We start from the raw sequence: 15,218 nt of genomic DNA, 5'->3' as shown, positions 1-15,218 counted from the left end.
TAACATATTTCCCCTGCAGTGGCCGCCAGATCCCCAGTGATCCTTAATTGGTGAACAGGTTGTACAGATGGGGTAATGTCTACAACAGCATAACCATATTACTGTATGTGCAGAAGGTGTGGTTGCACCAGATCCTGGGGCATTAGAGGCTGCATTAGGTCTATGAGAAGACTAGTACTATAAATGTAACATTAGAGTGGGGGGGGGGGGGGCTGTTACAGATGTTACATTGTGGCCCAGCGGATACAAGTTGCACCTCTAAATGTCACGGTTGATTTCATATGAACAATCTAGGGTGCATTCATGCAATTTCTTTTTTTTTTTTTTTTCACAGACAACAAGAAAAATGTAGAAAATGAATAAGCGCCACTTGGCTCTGTGAAGCAGAGAGGTTCTCTCTCTGATCCAGTCCGCACCCTTCTAGTCACCCCACCTCACAATGTCAAAGAAGGGTGCCAGCAGCAGCAGAGTCAAGGGGGAGAGACCTGATATCCTAGCTTCCTTACAGGCTGCTAATGAAGACCTGCGGGCCAAACTCACCGATACCCAGATAGAACTCCAGCAGGAAAAGAGTAAGGTGAGCGACGGATGAATTCTGCTTTATAGAGTTTGGGCATTGTTGCAAACACTTTTTCTTTACTGCAACTAAGGCTTCATTCACACGAGCGTATATTGGCCGTGCTTTCATGCCCAGCCGATATTCGCTGCCCATCTGATGGATTGGTCTACAATGCATCAGAACAGATGGGCGTATTCCCGCGCCGTCCTGCCCCCTCCCTTAGCGCACTAGCTCCCGCCCCCTTCCCTTGCCAAGAGCTGGTGAGGGGGCGGAAAGAGGGAGGCAGTTTAGCAGAGCTAAACCGTCTCCACCCGCCCGACGGTATCTTGGGCTCGGCGAATACTTGCCGGACCCGGGCTGTCTGAACGGGCGATACAACTCCCGAAAATCGCTACACTCATGTGAAAGAGCCCTAAAGGATATTTTCAGTAACTTTGCAAATTCACAAACAGCGCCACTCCATTGGCTATATCAGGTATTGCGACTCAGCTCCATTCCAAAAATTTGGGTTTAACTGCAAAACCAGACACAGCCCATCTACTAGAGTGGCCCGATTTGCAAGAAAGTAGCCATGTTTTCCAAATCTGATACAATCCCTTTAGCGACTAAAATGTAACGCTATGGTATTGTATTATCCTTTCATAGCCCTCTATGGGGACTAAAAAAAAAATGGGAGAATGTGTAAAAAGTTTTATTAATTATTAAAAGAGATAAAAGGTACTAAAGGTTTGAAAGAAAAACTTTCTTACATATTTATAATAAGAAATCAAAGCAAAAAATAACGTATAACATATTTGGTGTCGCTGCGTCCAAAAAATAAGTATGATCTATCAAAGCAACGCATAGTAAAAAAAATACACAACGCACTTTTTGGTCAGCCCGTCTCTAAGAAAAAAATATAATAAAAAGCAGTCAAAAGAGGACAAGTACCCAACTGGGCTGCGTCTTTAAAGGGTTAAGATAAGATACCAATGAAGGTGATAAATCTACGGTAACGGATCCTCTGAATGCGGTAAGGCTTAACCCCGGGAACGCCAGCTGAACATGTACTAGTTGTGCGTTAGCTGTACGGTATGTCTGGTAAACAAGGCTCGCCGGCTATACATAACACATCACACACAGAATCGTAGGCCGTTTCTGCATTTTTATGCCGACTCAGTGTGTAACGAGGCCTTCTGGCTCCAGCTGTCATTAGGATATTGCAGGATCAACACATCCTGAGCAGAGCTTATTCTTGCGTGCACAACCACCCCGCATACGGGGATTTAGACGTTTTATGTTTACGGTAAATCATCGTACACGATTAGCGCATAATGTATTCTTACATTTTAAATGAGACTTTTTAACCCCTTAGTGACCGGACTATTTTGTGTTTATATAGATTGTTTTACATTTTTGTTACTTTTTTTTACAATAAAAATACGTTTTTAGAGAAAAACAATTGAATCTGCATTTTAAGATCCAAAGCATTTTTGGTTTTCCGGAAACAAAGCTTTGCGGGGCCTTTTTTTTGTTTTTTGTATTTTGTGGGAAGAGCTATAGATTTTATTGCTACCGTTTTGAGATTCTCTTGACTTTTGGATTGCTTTTTATTATGTTTTTTGGGAGGCAAATACAAGAAAAATAGCAATGTCAGCATTGATTGCTAAAATGATATTTACGGTGTTCATTGTGCGCAATAGATAGCAAAATATTTTATTTGTTTGGGTCATGAATGCGGTAACACCTATTATGTGTTGCTTTTGTAAAAAAAAAAATGTTGGTATTTTAACCATTTAAAACCATTTTTTGTGGGGAAGAATTTTTTTTAAACTGAAATTTTTCTCTTTTAGTTAGGCCACTTCCACACAGGCGACACGATATCGCATCGGAGATCTGTGTGATATCGCTGCGTTTTCTCATGGCGATAATGCAATTTTATGTCTTTACAGAGTCGCACATGGTGCTACAAAGTCGCATGAAGGCGCTTGAAATATAAGCCCTATCCCAAAATTAGCCCTAGCTGTATAAAAAAAAATTAAAAAACACATACATCATCTAGGAAGAGCTGTCAGCTCTGGCGCGTCTTCTTCCCGATGCCAGGCCATTGTCCTCAGGCATTTCTCCCTGGTCATGGATTTGTAAATCTCGCCTCCAGGAAGCGCTGCCTCTGATTGAATGGCTGTGATTGGTCCATCGAGTGCTCGCTGTGATTGGCTGAGACGTATGTGCAAGTTTAAAGCCCATTATTGAGGTCAATGAAAAGGCGCATTGCGGTCATGGAGGAGTTAAACCCCTCCCGCCTTCCATTGCTGGGGCCACGTGAGGCCTTGTTTTTCTATGGCAAATTTCAGTTTCCATTGGTATCAACTGGGAAAGGGAAGGTTTAAACTTTAAATATTTTTTACATTAAACTATTAAAAACTATTTTTTTTAATTACCCATAGGTTACTTTAGCAAGTAATCATCTGATGGTGATAATTCAGTATTGCAGTATATCGTACATTTACAGGCATTCTATTAAGACCTGCCCCAGGCAGGAATTCATAGGGAGACATCCATGACCGACCTTCACAAGGCCACAGACTGTCATGGTATCTAAAGAGCAGCCCATGATTTTGTCGCAGGGGACTGTTCGAGAGACAGAGGAAACCCTCTCTCTCTGTCAGGCCTCTTAAATGCCACTGCCAGTACTAAATGGTTAAGTGGCTGGGATCAGAGTCATCTCTGATCCTGGCCATTGCAGCCAGGTGTCAGCTGTCAAAGGCAGCTGAAATCCGTACATGTGCAGTGAATGACGTGAAGGCAATAAATACGTTTTCCTAAAGTGAAAAAACTAAATTCTGTACTGAATTCTGCAGTTCTAACAGTAAAAATACAGTGAATAGCTACTTTATTAATGACCCCATCTAGTAGCATGCTAGACCTCCTTTGGCCTTTAGAGCCACAATTCATCTTAGTCTAGATTTCAGTAGGTGAGGAAATTGTTCGGCATGAATTTTGGCCCATGTGGACAGGAAGTGTCTCCATCAAATCAGATGGAGGTACTGACATATTTTGACCAGCTGACATTCATGCTGCTTGCCCCTGATCACATGATGGTGACATCATCACAAGTCCTTCATCCGGGGGTCATCCCAAGTGAGTGAGTTATGCATCACCTACAAACCCCTGCAGCCTCAGTTGCTATGAAATAGGACCTGCGATGACATCACCGTCATGTGATCAAGGGCAGAGCATGTAACTCATGCACGCACAGACGGACAAGTGATCGTTTCTAGTTTGATTAATGAACATTTGTACATGGTTTCCGGTATTGCTCTGTCTATAATTGCACTGCCTTAGAAGCTCCCTGTAAACTCTGTCTGATTTATATGGTTTCTCTTCTACAGCTAATATATTTGGATGACGTTCTATATAACTACATTTGTCTTTGTCTATTCATTTCTAGGTAAGCAAGCTTGAAAGAGACAAAAATCAAGAAATCCGCCAAATTCGAGAACACGAACAGCATAAAAATATTGTTCTTGTGACAGAGCTGAAGGCTAAATTCCATGAGGAAAAAATGAAGGAGCTTCAAGCCGTCCGGGAAGCCTTATTGAGACAGCATGAGTCTGAACTTATCCGGGTTATTAAGATTAAAGACAATGAGAATCAGAGACTGCAAGCGGTGGTGAACGCTCTGAGAGACGCCGCCCCAGACAAAGTGAAGGCCGTTCTTTATAATGAGGCAAAGGAAGAAGCCAAAAAAACTTTTGAATTTGAGAAAAGCAAAATGCAGCAAGAGATTTTTGAGCTTAAAGGAGTCAAAAAACAAATGGAGGAGGCATTGACTGTGGTTATACAGGCCGATAAAATGAAGGCTGCGGAAATTAGGAGTGTGTATCATTTACATCAAGAGGAAATCTCCAAAATCAAAAAGGAATGCGAAAGGGAAATCCGGAGATTGGTATGTGCCGAAATGAAGCTTAAAAAGCACAAGTGGTGCGATGATCTAATATCTTTACAGAAATGTATCTTGCTGCATTGTTCATTCAGTTTTCTAAAGGGTCACAGTTAAAAACAGCCGATTTAGGACAGTTTAAAAAAATACATATATTATTTACTCTTTGCAATCCAGTTTTGGAATCAGGGTTTCCTAGGGGGTTTTCTCTTTCTGACATTTTACAATGGCGCCATCTGCTGGCTAGAGCCAGTACTGTAGTATGTGACATGCCGGAGAGGCCTCCAACAACAGAGTGGCTGGTGATATACAGTAAGAATACCCTGCCGGACATCTTCCAACATCGAAGCTGTACAGGCTTCAATCAGAATGCTGAAAGATGTCAGACAGTGGATTGAAAAGGGTTAAAGAGCCAATCCGGCAAAAACACACTTTTCCATCCCTGCACCTGATTGTCTGTCACACTCTGGAGGTCTCCTCTGTTTATTGCAGTCACTTCAATGCACTACGGCCCCTTGTTTGGTGCTTATCAGGCACCATCTAGAGAATTTTTACTTTCAGTTTCAAATCAATCCCAAGATGCATCAGCACAGCAGTAGATAGAGGATATACAATTTCTGCCTGCTGTGTGGACAGTTTAATTAACATTACCTTTGATATTCAGTTAAACAAACTATGGCCCATAAGTATACAGTCAGGAGGAGGAGCTGTGATCTCCTCTATTAGAACTGTGTGACAGGAGCTGTGTGATCATTATCAGTAACTGTGACAGGAGTGTCTCTTGTCCTCCTCTAGGCAGTTTCTGTGGTAGGGTCCTTGTACCAACATCACAAAAACTGAGGAATTGACTAGTTTCAGAATACCTAAGTAAATAAGAGTTGGTCAGAACTGAGATCACATGACCATTGAGGAAGAAGAGACCAGGAGTTTCAAATTAACGGATCAAGGCAACACTAGCTCACTTATATACTGGGATGATAGCTACATAATTAATAGAAGCAAAAATCACTGGAGTGGCCCTTTAACCAAGAACATGCATCAAGTTGTAATGAAAATAGAAATGATTGTAATAATGATCTCTACCACTAGCTGGTGCTTTAAAATACTGCATTGTAGGCTTCTAAATGAAAAGACGTTCTCTTTATCGTGTTTATATCCATATATCACCTTAACAGCACACCATGTGGACAGTCGTGGTATTGCAAGCAAAATCTTTCAACATTTTTGTTACTTTACAGTCCATTAGTCATTCTCAAGGACAAAGTGAGATCTGTTAGATTAATTGGGGCTTTGGAGGACATGATTATCGTATACAGAGTAGTAAAATGCTTATTATGCAAATTAGATATTTAGATATATTCATGCGTATATTTAAAACAAGTCTACAAGGTGATTCATTAATTGTTGTCTTGGTATGTGGAAAAATGGCAGAACTTGGTGATAAATATTTTTGGTGAGATGACAGCGCTGGATATAGAAGAGGTAAGTAAAACTGCATCAAAAATGGCTCTTCTGCTGTCCAAGGTCCTGATCTGATACCCAAGGCTAATACATGAGGGGCAGGGTTCCATTAAGGGACATTATCATTCATACAACATAGTGCTGTTCACATATCACCTCCACATCCCAGGCCTTTAGAATTTTTTAATTCATCATTAGCAAATTTATGATGCCAACTCTTGAGTGGACAACATCAGTTGAGTACATCTCCATTCATCCATTCTCATCCATGACCCCTCCATAAGCTCCTTTGAGGGATTCATTATAAATCGAGGTGTTGGAGTTTGTCACCCCCTTGTACCGCTTTGTACAGCTTGGTAAAATCCTCCCTTTTTTGTATACAAACCCAGAAGCGGACTGGATGGCGTGGATAAGAATGTGACCTGCGACTTTGACCCAGTTAAGTACCCATAACTGTCCTTGTGAATAGAGATTGATTTACGGACAACTCGAAGATTGGAAAAAAATGTCTACAGGTTATGTTTTTATTGTTTTGCAGATGTCAGAACTTAAGAAATTGCAAAAAAAGACTAATCCAGGCCGAAGGGTGAGACTGATTTCTCTCATTACTGAGCATGTCAGTGGAGCGAAAGGAAATGAAGAGAATTTACTGAAAATGAAAAAAATGTACAACTTTACAAAATCGTTGTCATATACTAAATATACTGTAAATGTATCACAACACAAAAGCTCTAGACTGTCAGGTCTAGAAATGCATCCCATAGTTGCCATATTCTGACTGATGAAAATTTTATGGACAAGTGGCTCTAACATAGCAGCTTGTGGATAATGAGAAACCAGTGATATGCCTAATTTTGTGTAATATTATTAGATGTAACCCCCAAAATCTGCTATAGCTTATTGGACACATATCTTTAACCTCTTAGTCTCCAATGCAAAATCTGTCACAGCGTCCCTTATCCACTAAGTGATTTTTATACTGTATGGCAGAGAAGCCATCGAGTCCCCAAAAAACTAGGACCTGTTGCAGTACTACCACTACATTCCCCTGTTGTTTTGTACCTGTAGGTCACACCTTCTAATGTGTGTTTTTTGACTAGTACTGTTTAAAGAGTTTAAAATCTATGGAAACCTCTGTGCATGAGAAATCAATACACACATATATTACTAAGTCTATGTAGAAAAATATGATGCACTTATCAGTTTTTTTTGCATTGAATTTTCCTTCTTATGCATTAAGAAATCCTCATACATGGTTTGCAGGCTCTCCTACATTCTTCACTTGTTCTCCTTCACTGCTGATGATAGCAAAAAAAAATACACCTGAAGTGAATTACAGCCCTCTGTAATAGTAGCTTTCTCTGCTCTCTGTCCTCCTGATCTCCTCCAACATCCCTTGACACTGTCACACGGCCCTCTGTAACTGCTCAGTGGAAAGGCAGTGAATGCACCTTCATAACAGGGGAGCAGGCTAGGAGAAGGACTGAGAAAAAAAACAGTTTACTCGGACTGGCAGAACTAAGATTTCATTCCTCTAGTCTGCAGTGCCTTGGAAAACAATACAAATATAGAAATCACACAATGTTTTATTTCATAAAACACATTGATAAAAAAAGAGTGCAAAGGTGTTTATAGCCTTTAAAATAACGGGGTTGTGTTGCAATCATAGCGACTAGAGATGAGGAACGTACTCGTTTAGGGCGATTTCGCAATCAAGCACCGCTTTTTTCGAGTAACTGACTACTCGGGCGAAAAGATTCGGGGGGTGCCGGGGGTGAGCAGGGGGGGGGTTGCAGAGGGGAGTGGGGGGGAAGAGAAAGCTCCCCCCTGTTCCCCACTGCTACCCCCCGCTCCACCACGCCGCCCCCCGAATCTTTTCGCCTGAGTAGTCAGTTACTTGAAAAAAGCGGTGCTCGATTGCGAAATTGCCATAAACGAGTACGTTCGCTCATCTCTAATAGCGACTGTCATATGCTCTATTAGGGCATATTAATGTCATAGAGTGAGTGCCCCTATTTGGGACCTCCCTCAGTGACCCAGAGTGGCAAATTTCGTGCCCTCCTTGTATTACAGGATGGCCATTTATCTGAATGGCCATCTTGTAATACTACATTTTCCGTGCAGAGACCACTGAATGGGAAACACCTGACTGACCTTGGCTTCCCCATGCAGAATCAGCTGTATTCTGGGGTATACCAAAGTAAATACAATACAGCTCACTGCCCTTGGTCCAAACTATAATCCTTGGCAAGCATGACAGGTGCCAGGAAGAAAAATGTTGGGAGAGATCCCAGGAAATTGGTAGCAGAAATGAGTGTAGCAACTATAAAACAATGCATCTGAGTGTACACATATTAAAAACAAGCGCTTACGAGGTTCAGCTTTGAAAAAGCCTTATTCATAGTGCAACATAAGTAAAGATTAGACAAGCCTAAATACTCATAGAGGAAGTGACCTAATTGTTGATATAATCGTAATTAGCATATAATCACACCCCTCAAACAATGCCTTGTGTACAATGCCTAAGGTTAATTGTCAGGTTTTGGCATTGTCTGAGGGGTGTGATGTTTGTTTTTAATATCTTTACACTCGTTTTTTAATAAGTTCCTAATAAAGATCCATTGTTTTATGCTGCTGGTGCTAGCCACACTCATTTTTGTATCCCGGGGTGTGAAGAACGGCACAGCTGTTCGCTGCGGGTGCTGCATTCTGAAAGGGGTTGTCAACTCCTTCAAAGGGGTATTCCGGGACTCTAAAAAAATGTATATCTTTAAAAAGCTATAAAATAAAAAAAAACACATACTAAACTCCTCCAGCTGCTCCTTGTCTAGTTCCGATCCCTGCCGCTTGGAGCCTGGAAGAACCCGGCAGGTGGTTACATGCGGTACATTGTCCATATGACTGCTCAGTCAATCACAGCTTCAGTGGCCATGAAGGAATCACAGCTGAACCCTGCGATTGGCTGTTTTTTTTCTGGGTTTCAGGAAGCGGGGACTGGGACTCCAGTTTTGGATGGGAAGCTGCTGGAGCAGGAAAGCATACTTTTTTTTCCTTTATTTTACACCATTTTAAGCCTATAATTTAAAAAATTTCTAAAAAGAATAAGTTGCACCACAGACTTATTTTGCATGCACTTAAGTCCTGGAAACCCACTTTAAGGGCCGATCATAGTGAAATCACACCTGTCATCATAATGCCTAATGATTGGTTTCACCCTCTTCTTTCGTTGGTTTCTGAATTATCACATATTAGGCAGTTACATAGCAACAATGCACTGGATGACTATTGCATATTTGCTTAGCCTTTGACACTGAATTTCCCCAGACTGCCATTGCCATGTAGTTATCTTTGAAAGTGGTCAACTTGGTAAGGGTCCCAGCTGTTGGATCTCCACCATTCTGACATATATAAAAGACTAATAGATTTGTTGCAAAAGTAAACTCATTGACAAAAATTAATGCACCCAGTTAGAAATGTTGGATTGCTGCAAAACTCGGCATGCAGTTATGTCTCAGGCAGTTATGTAGTTGATTACAATTATGGCCTGATTAGACATTGGGTCTTGCCACCAGATGGTGGTAAATTGTTTTCCCGTTGTTCCATAAAGAGGTTCTCAGAGGCCACATTCGTGTAGTGGACCTCTAGTTGAAAGATCCCTGGCTACTAGACGTCTCTATGATGCTCTCGAAGACCTTTTGCCCAGTTAACAGACTTTGAGAGGGGCTCATAATTGGAATGGGAGAAGGAGGATGGTCGTTTCGATGAATTGCCCGCCATCTAGGCCATTCTGATCAAGTTGTTAGGTATTGTTGAAGCAGTAGTTACTTAAGGGTATGCTGTCATGGCAAACAGGCTCCAGATAGATCATGGTAGAGAGGATTATTTGATCCATCGATAAGTATGAGCAGATTCAATTGTTTCATTGTCCACCATCCAGACACAGGTGGCATCTCCATTACAGACTCCTGTATCTGCTCGGACCATTTCCAGGAACTTAGCAGAAGGAAATTTGGTGTTATTACATGTCCTGCCATTAACACTCCAACATTGTCACCCTTGTTTGCACTTGTGCTGTGAACAAAAAACCTGGACTTCTCCAGACTGGAACTGTATTGTCTTTAGCGATGATTCCAGGTTCTGTTTGGAAGCCAAAGACAGTCATGTTCAAGAGTGGAGGATTCATGGCTTCAATCCTTCAAGCCCTTTGCTGTGGTGCCAAACGTTGCCCCAACTACTGATGTGATAATCTAGGCAGCCATTGCATAAGGCAATTGCTCACCCCTAGTAGGGATTCAGGAATACTAATAACTCAACCACATGTGCCGGAAATCCTACGGCCACATGTGTTGCCTCTTATGGAATGGCTTCCAACAGGCATTTTTCAGTAGGATAATGCTCAGCCGCACACAGCAAACATTTCCTAGGAATACCTCGACTTGGTTGCCATATTTCCTTGGCCTGCCCAGTTGGCAAATTTATTGTTGATCGACCATTTGTGGGACCTGATGGGACACCAGCTTTGGCAGCTTACGAGTGTGCAGGATTTAAAGGTTTACTTCCAACATCTGTGGGTAAATGTGGCGCAGGATACCTTATGCAGCTTGTATGACTCTATACTCAACCTTATCTAATCTTGTATCCAAGCTAGAGGTGATACAACAGGGTACAAATGCCTCCATCTCCACCTGTATCACATCTTGCATCCAAGCTAGAGGCAGTACAACAGGGTACTAGAGCCTCCATGCCTGCCCGTATCACATCTTGTATCCAAGCTAGAGGCAGTGCAGCAGGGTACTAGAGCCTTCATGCTTGCCTGTATCACATCTTGTATCCAAGCTAGAGGCGGTACAATAGCATGCTAGAGCCTCCATGCCCGCCTGTATCACATCTTGTATCCAAGCTAGAGGTGGTACAACAGGGTACTAGAGCCTCCATGCCCCCCGTATCACATCCATTATTCAAGGCAGAGGTGGTACAACAGGGTACTAGATCCTCCATCCCCCCATATAACATCTTGTATCCAAGCTAGAGGTGGTACAACAGGGTACTAGAGCCTCCATGCCCCCCGTATCACATCCATTATTCAAGGTAGAGGTGGTACAACAGGGTACTAGATCCTCCATCCCCCCATATAACATCTTGTATCCAAGCTAGACGTGGTACAACAGGGTACTAGAGCCTCCATGCCCGCACGTATCACATCCAATATCCAAGGTAGAGGCGGTATAACAGGGTACTAGAGCCTCCCTTCAAGTGCTACATTTTCTGCAATACATGATCCTTTTGCTCTGAGGTTGTAATCACCTACATTTATCATCATTACATTCACACATGTAATGTTTAATCCGATTCCCACAACTCCTTCTTGGGGCATTATTATTATTAATGTCAATGAGTGTATTCATGAGAAACGCTGAAACTTGATCGAAGCTACAAATGTAGACCCCAACTAAAAGTGAAGACATAAGTAAGCCATTCTTTAGTACCAGATAATTGCACTATATCAAAGGTGGCAGCACAATGTATGATGTTTATTTCTCTTCCAAAAAAAATCCTCCAGGTTCATCTTGTAGCCACAAAGCTGTATTTTATCTTTATTCTCAAGACTTCAAGGTGCTACGATAAGAAATGAAGCTATCTAAGATCCTCATAAGTTTCCCACTCAGTCCGGGAGACAGCTCCCCTGGCAGCTAACAAATGGTAGCTGTATCATCAGGCTTCTGAAGTAAATCACCAATGGTGAATCTACTGTCAAGGGGTACAGAGACCAAATGACAACTTACCTCATTATTTGCTTCCTTCAAACCTTTGAGAACTTCATTTAGTTCTTGTTAGGCATAACTAGCTAATCAATAGATCACAGAGCTGCAGATAAAACATTTACACCAGTTGGGCTTTAGTAGTGTGGTTTCTGTTCTATCAGAGGCGTAACTTGAAGCTTCTGGGCCCCAATGCAAAATCTGTAACAGCGCCCCCAACTATAATGCTTTAGTCATAGTACTGGGCTCCCTATATGGAGAAGAGAGGCCTTATGGGCCCCCTAAGGCTCCTGGGCCCGGGTGCAACTGCATCCCCTGCATCCCCTATAGTTACGCCCCTGGGTTATATGATTTTTGACCAATGAGCATAAAAAACCTCCAAGAAACATCAATACCCCCTAGAAACTACAAAACATCTTAGACACTGTGGTGTAGAATGTGCATTGTGTTGCAATACAATACAATTTTTCCATATAAAAGCATATAGAATTGTTGAAATCAATGATGTTTTCTGAGCTTTTGGAAAATTTATGGTTAAAGGGGTTGTACCACTTCTAGCTGTTTTGCTGCAGGAAGCAGGCAGCTCCATACATTGTGCAGTGGCCCGAGTTGGTACTGCAAGCTGAATCCCATTCACTTCAATAGGACAATGCAGTACCAACCCAAGCCACTGCAGAATGTATGGAGCTCTCTGCTTACTGCAGCAAAATAGCTAGAAGTAGGACAACCCCTTTAAGCTGCATATGGATGAAAATGAAAAATAGCACATATCTGTACTTCCCATTCAAATCAATCGCTACTCCCATATAGACAGTAGACGGACAAGTCATATTTTTACATATAATCTGGATATTTAGTCAATGGCTGTGCTGTCAATACTGTTTGTTGGAGTCATGTGTTGAGTATGACATGTCATCGTTGCGGACAAGTAAACAAAGACTGGTGGGGGATCACAAATGTATCAGGGATTTTAAAGATATGTGCCTAATTATACCAATAGGCATCTATAAGAGCTCTCCAAGAGGTCGTAAAATTCCTTTAATTAGAAAAACATGGCAGCTTTCTTTCAGAAACAGTGCCACTCCTGTCCATAGGCTATGTGTGGTATTGCAGTTCAGAGCCATTAAAATAAATGGGGCTTAGCAGCAATATCAAGCACAGCCCATGCGCAAGAGTGGAATAGTTTCTAGAAGGTAGTCTCCATTTTTTTCTAATCTCATACAAGCCCTCCACTTCTAATCTGGTTCTCACGCCAGGTCATGTGGTACAAAACTCTCTCCCCCTTTCCAGGCTTGGTGACACAATTTCAGGGGGCTGATTGACTCATTTTAACAACCAGGTCAGCCCCTTTCTATGTCTTTGCATCAGCATAACAGAGAAGGGGCTGGCTTAGTTATTGAAATCAGTCAGTCACCCTCTTTCAGTCATGTCACTGATCCCAGAAGAGGAAAAGAAGCTTTATATCATGAGACCCAGTATTGGAACTGGGCTGGCAGTGAAGGTGCCAGTACCGTTGGACTTAAAATAGATTCAGGTAAGTATGTTTATCTGGACAACCTCTGATGTAGCAAAGTTTAACTTGAGTATGGTAACTTTACGCAACAAGTTATTTTATCTTAAAGGCTATGGAAACTTTTATGCACAAAAAAATCAATATACACATATCTAACTACATTCCTGCAGAAGAGAATGATGCACTTATCTGTGGGGTTTTTATATTGAGTTTTCCTTTTTATATATTTAGAAAGCCTCATACTTGGCTTGCAAGTATTCCTAGATTCAGGTTTCTGGCTAGGGGGTGGGCGCTCTCAGCAATAACCAGCTAGTCTTTCTCATGAATGTACACAAACTAAGCTCCCCTCCTATTCTCTTTCAGAGCCTGTGTAGCATAACCACTCAATACTACACAGCTATCTCTCAGTCAGCATCTCCCCACATCCCCCAACTCTATAATCCTCGTTTTCTCTGCTCTTTGTCTGCCTGAACTTCTCCCCCATACCCCCAGCACTGTCAAACAGCCCTCTGTAAAATTAGTTTGGACTCTTTACTCGGAACAAGTACTGTTCAAATAATTGTTGAGTTGTGTAAAAATGAACAAAAATGGTTTGGTATCAACATGGCCGATGACTGAACAATGAACTTTAATTCATTTGTTTATCTTCATCATTCATTTTACACAGGCATAAAAAATTATTGCATTTCTTCTGCACATTTACAACCGGGAGCAGGCTAGGAGAGGAGCTAAAAAAAAAACAACCCGTCAGTTTACTTTGACTGCCAGAACTTACTGAGATTTCGGTCCTCCAGTCTGCAGGGCCTTAGAAAACAGTACAAGCTTATAAAACAAACAATTGGATATTGTTAATTACGAATTACAAAAAGTCTGATTGAAAAGAAAAATAGTGCAAAGGTGTGCAACCCCAATTCCAAAACAGTTGGAAAGCTAAGTAAAATGTAAATGAATCTGAAGAAAAAAAGCATGCAATGATTTGGAAGTCTCATATAACTCTATTTATTCACAATATAACATAGAACACAAGTTGAAAGTGAAACATTTTGGGATTTTATTTTAAAAAATTAACTCATTTAGAAATTGTTGGCAGCAACACATCTCAAAAAAGTTGGGACAGTGGTAAGAAAAGGCTGGAAATATGAAGTGGTACTAATGAAAAACAGCTGGAGGGTCAATTTTCTACTAAGTTACATGACTTTATTAAAAAAAAGAGCGTGTTAGAGAGGCCGAGTCTCTCAGAAGCAAAGATGGTCCGAGGTTCATCAATCTGTAAAAAACTGTAAAAGAATTGCAGAAAAATGTTCCTCAGCGTAAGATGGCAAATCATTGTCTGTAAACCCAGTTCGCCATTCAATCCAAAAATGCAAATTAAAGCTGTATGATGCAAAGAAGAAGCCATATATTAATCCAGAAATGCCAGCATCTTCTCTGGACCAAAACTCATTTAGAATGGACTAACGCAAAATGATAAACTGTGGTCAGATGAATCAAAATTTGGAATTCTTTTTGAAAACCACGGATACCATGTGATGGAGCCTCAAGAGGAGGGGTAGCATCCAGTTTGTTATCAGCGCACAGTTCCAAAGCCTGCATCTTTGATTTATAGGATAGCATTAGTGCCTATGGCATGCCCAGCTTACACATGCTGAAAGGCACTTTCAATGCTAAGCAACATATAGAGGTCTTAGATAGAGATGAACGAGCATACTCGCTAAGGGCAATTGCTCGATTGAGCATTGCCCTTAGCGAGTACCTGCCCGCTCGGGATCAAAGATTCGGCTGCTGGCGGCGGGCGGGGAGCGGTGGGGGAGAGCGGGGAGGAACGGAGGGGAGATCTTTCTCTCCCTCTCTCCGCCCCGCTCCCCCCTGCTCATGGCCACAACTCACCTGTCACCCGCGCCGGCAGCTGAACCTTCTCTTCCGAGTGGGGAGATACTCGCTAAGGACAATGCTCGATCGAGTAATTGTCCTTAGGAAGTATGCTCGCTCATCTCTAGTCTTATA

At 41.8% G+C, this 15,218-nt stretch overlaps 1 protein-coding gene across 15 annotated transcripts in view; it reads left to right on the top strand.

Annotated features, from left to right (window-relative positions):
• Positions 1–439: 439 nt before the first annotated feature.
• The window catches only part of JAKMIP3 (Janus kinase and microtubule interacting protein 3), a 75,814-nt gene continuing 61,035 nt past the window's right edge, over positions 440–15,218 (top strand). For all 15 annotated transcript variants that reach the window (XM_066598858.1, XM_066598863.1, XM_066598859.1 and 12 more), the window contains exons 1-2: positions 440–577; positions 3,990–4,487. In XM_066598858.1, coding sequence (XP_066454955.1) covers positions 440–577; positions 3,990–4,487 — 636 coding nt within the window. The remainder of the gene's footprint in view (positions 578–3,989; positions 4,488–15,218) is intronic.

This window comes from Eleutherodactylus coqui, chromosome 4 (genome assembly GCF_035609145.1).
Source record: "Eleutherodactylus coqui strain aEleCoq1 chromosome 4, aEleCoq1.hap1, whole genome shotgun sequence".
In the NCBI taxonomy this organism is placed as follows: domain Eukaryota; kingdom Metazoa; phylum Chordata; class Amphibia; order Anura; family Eleutherodactylidae; genus Eleutherodactylus; species Eleutherodactylus coqui.
This window is presented reverse-complemented; position numbering and strand designations above follow the sequence as displayed.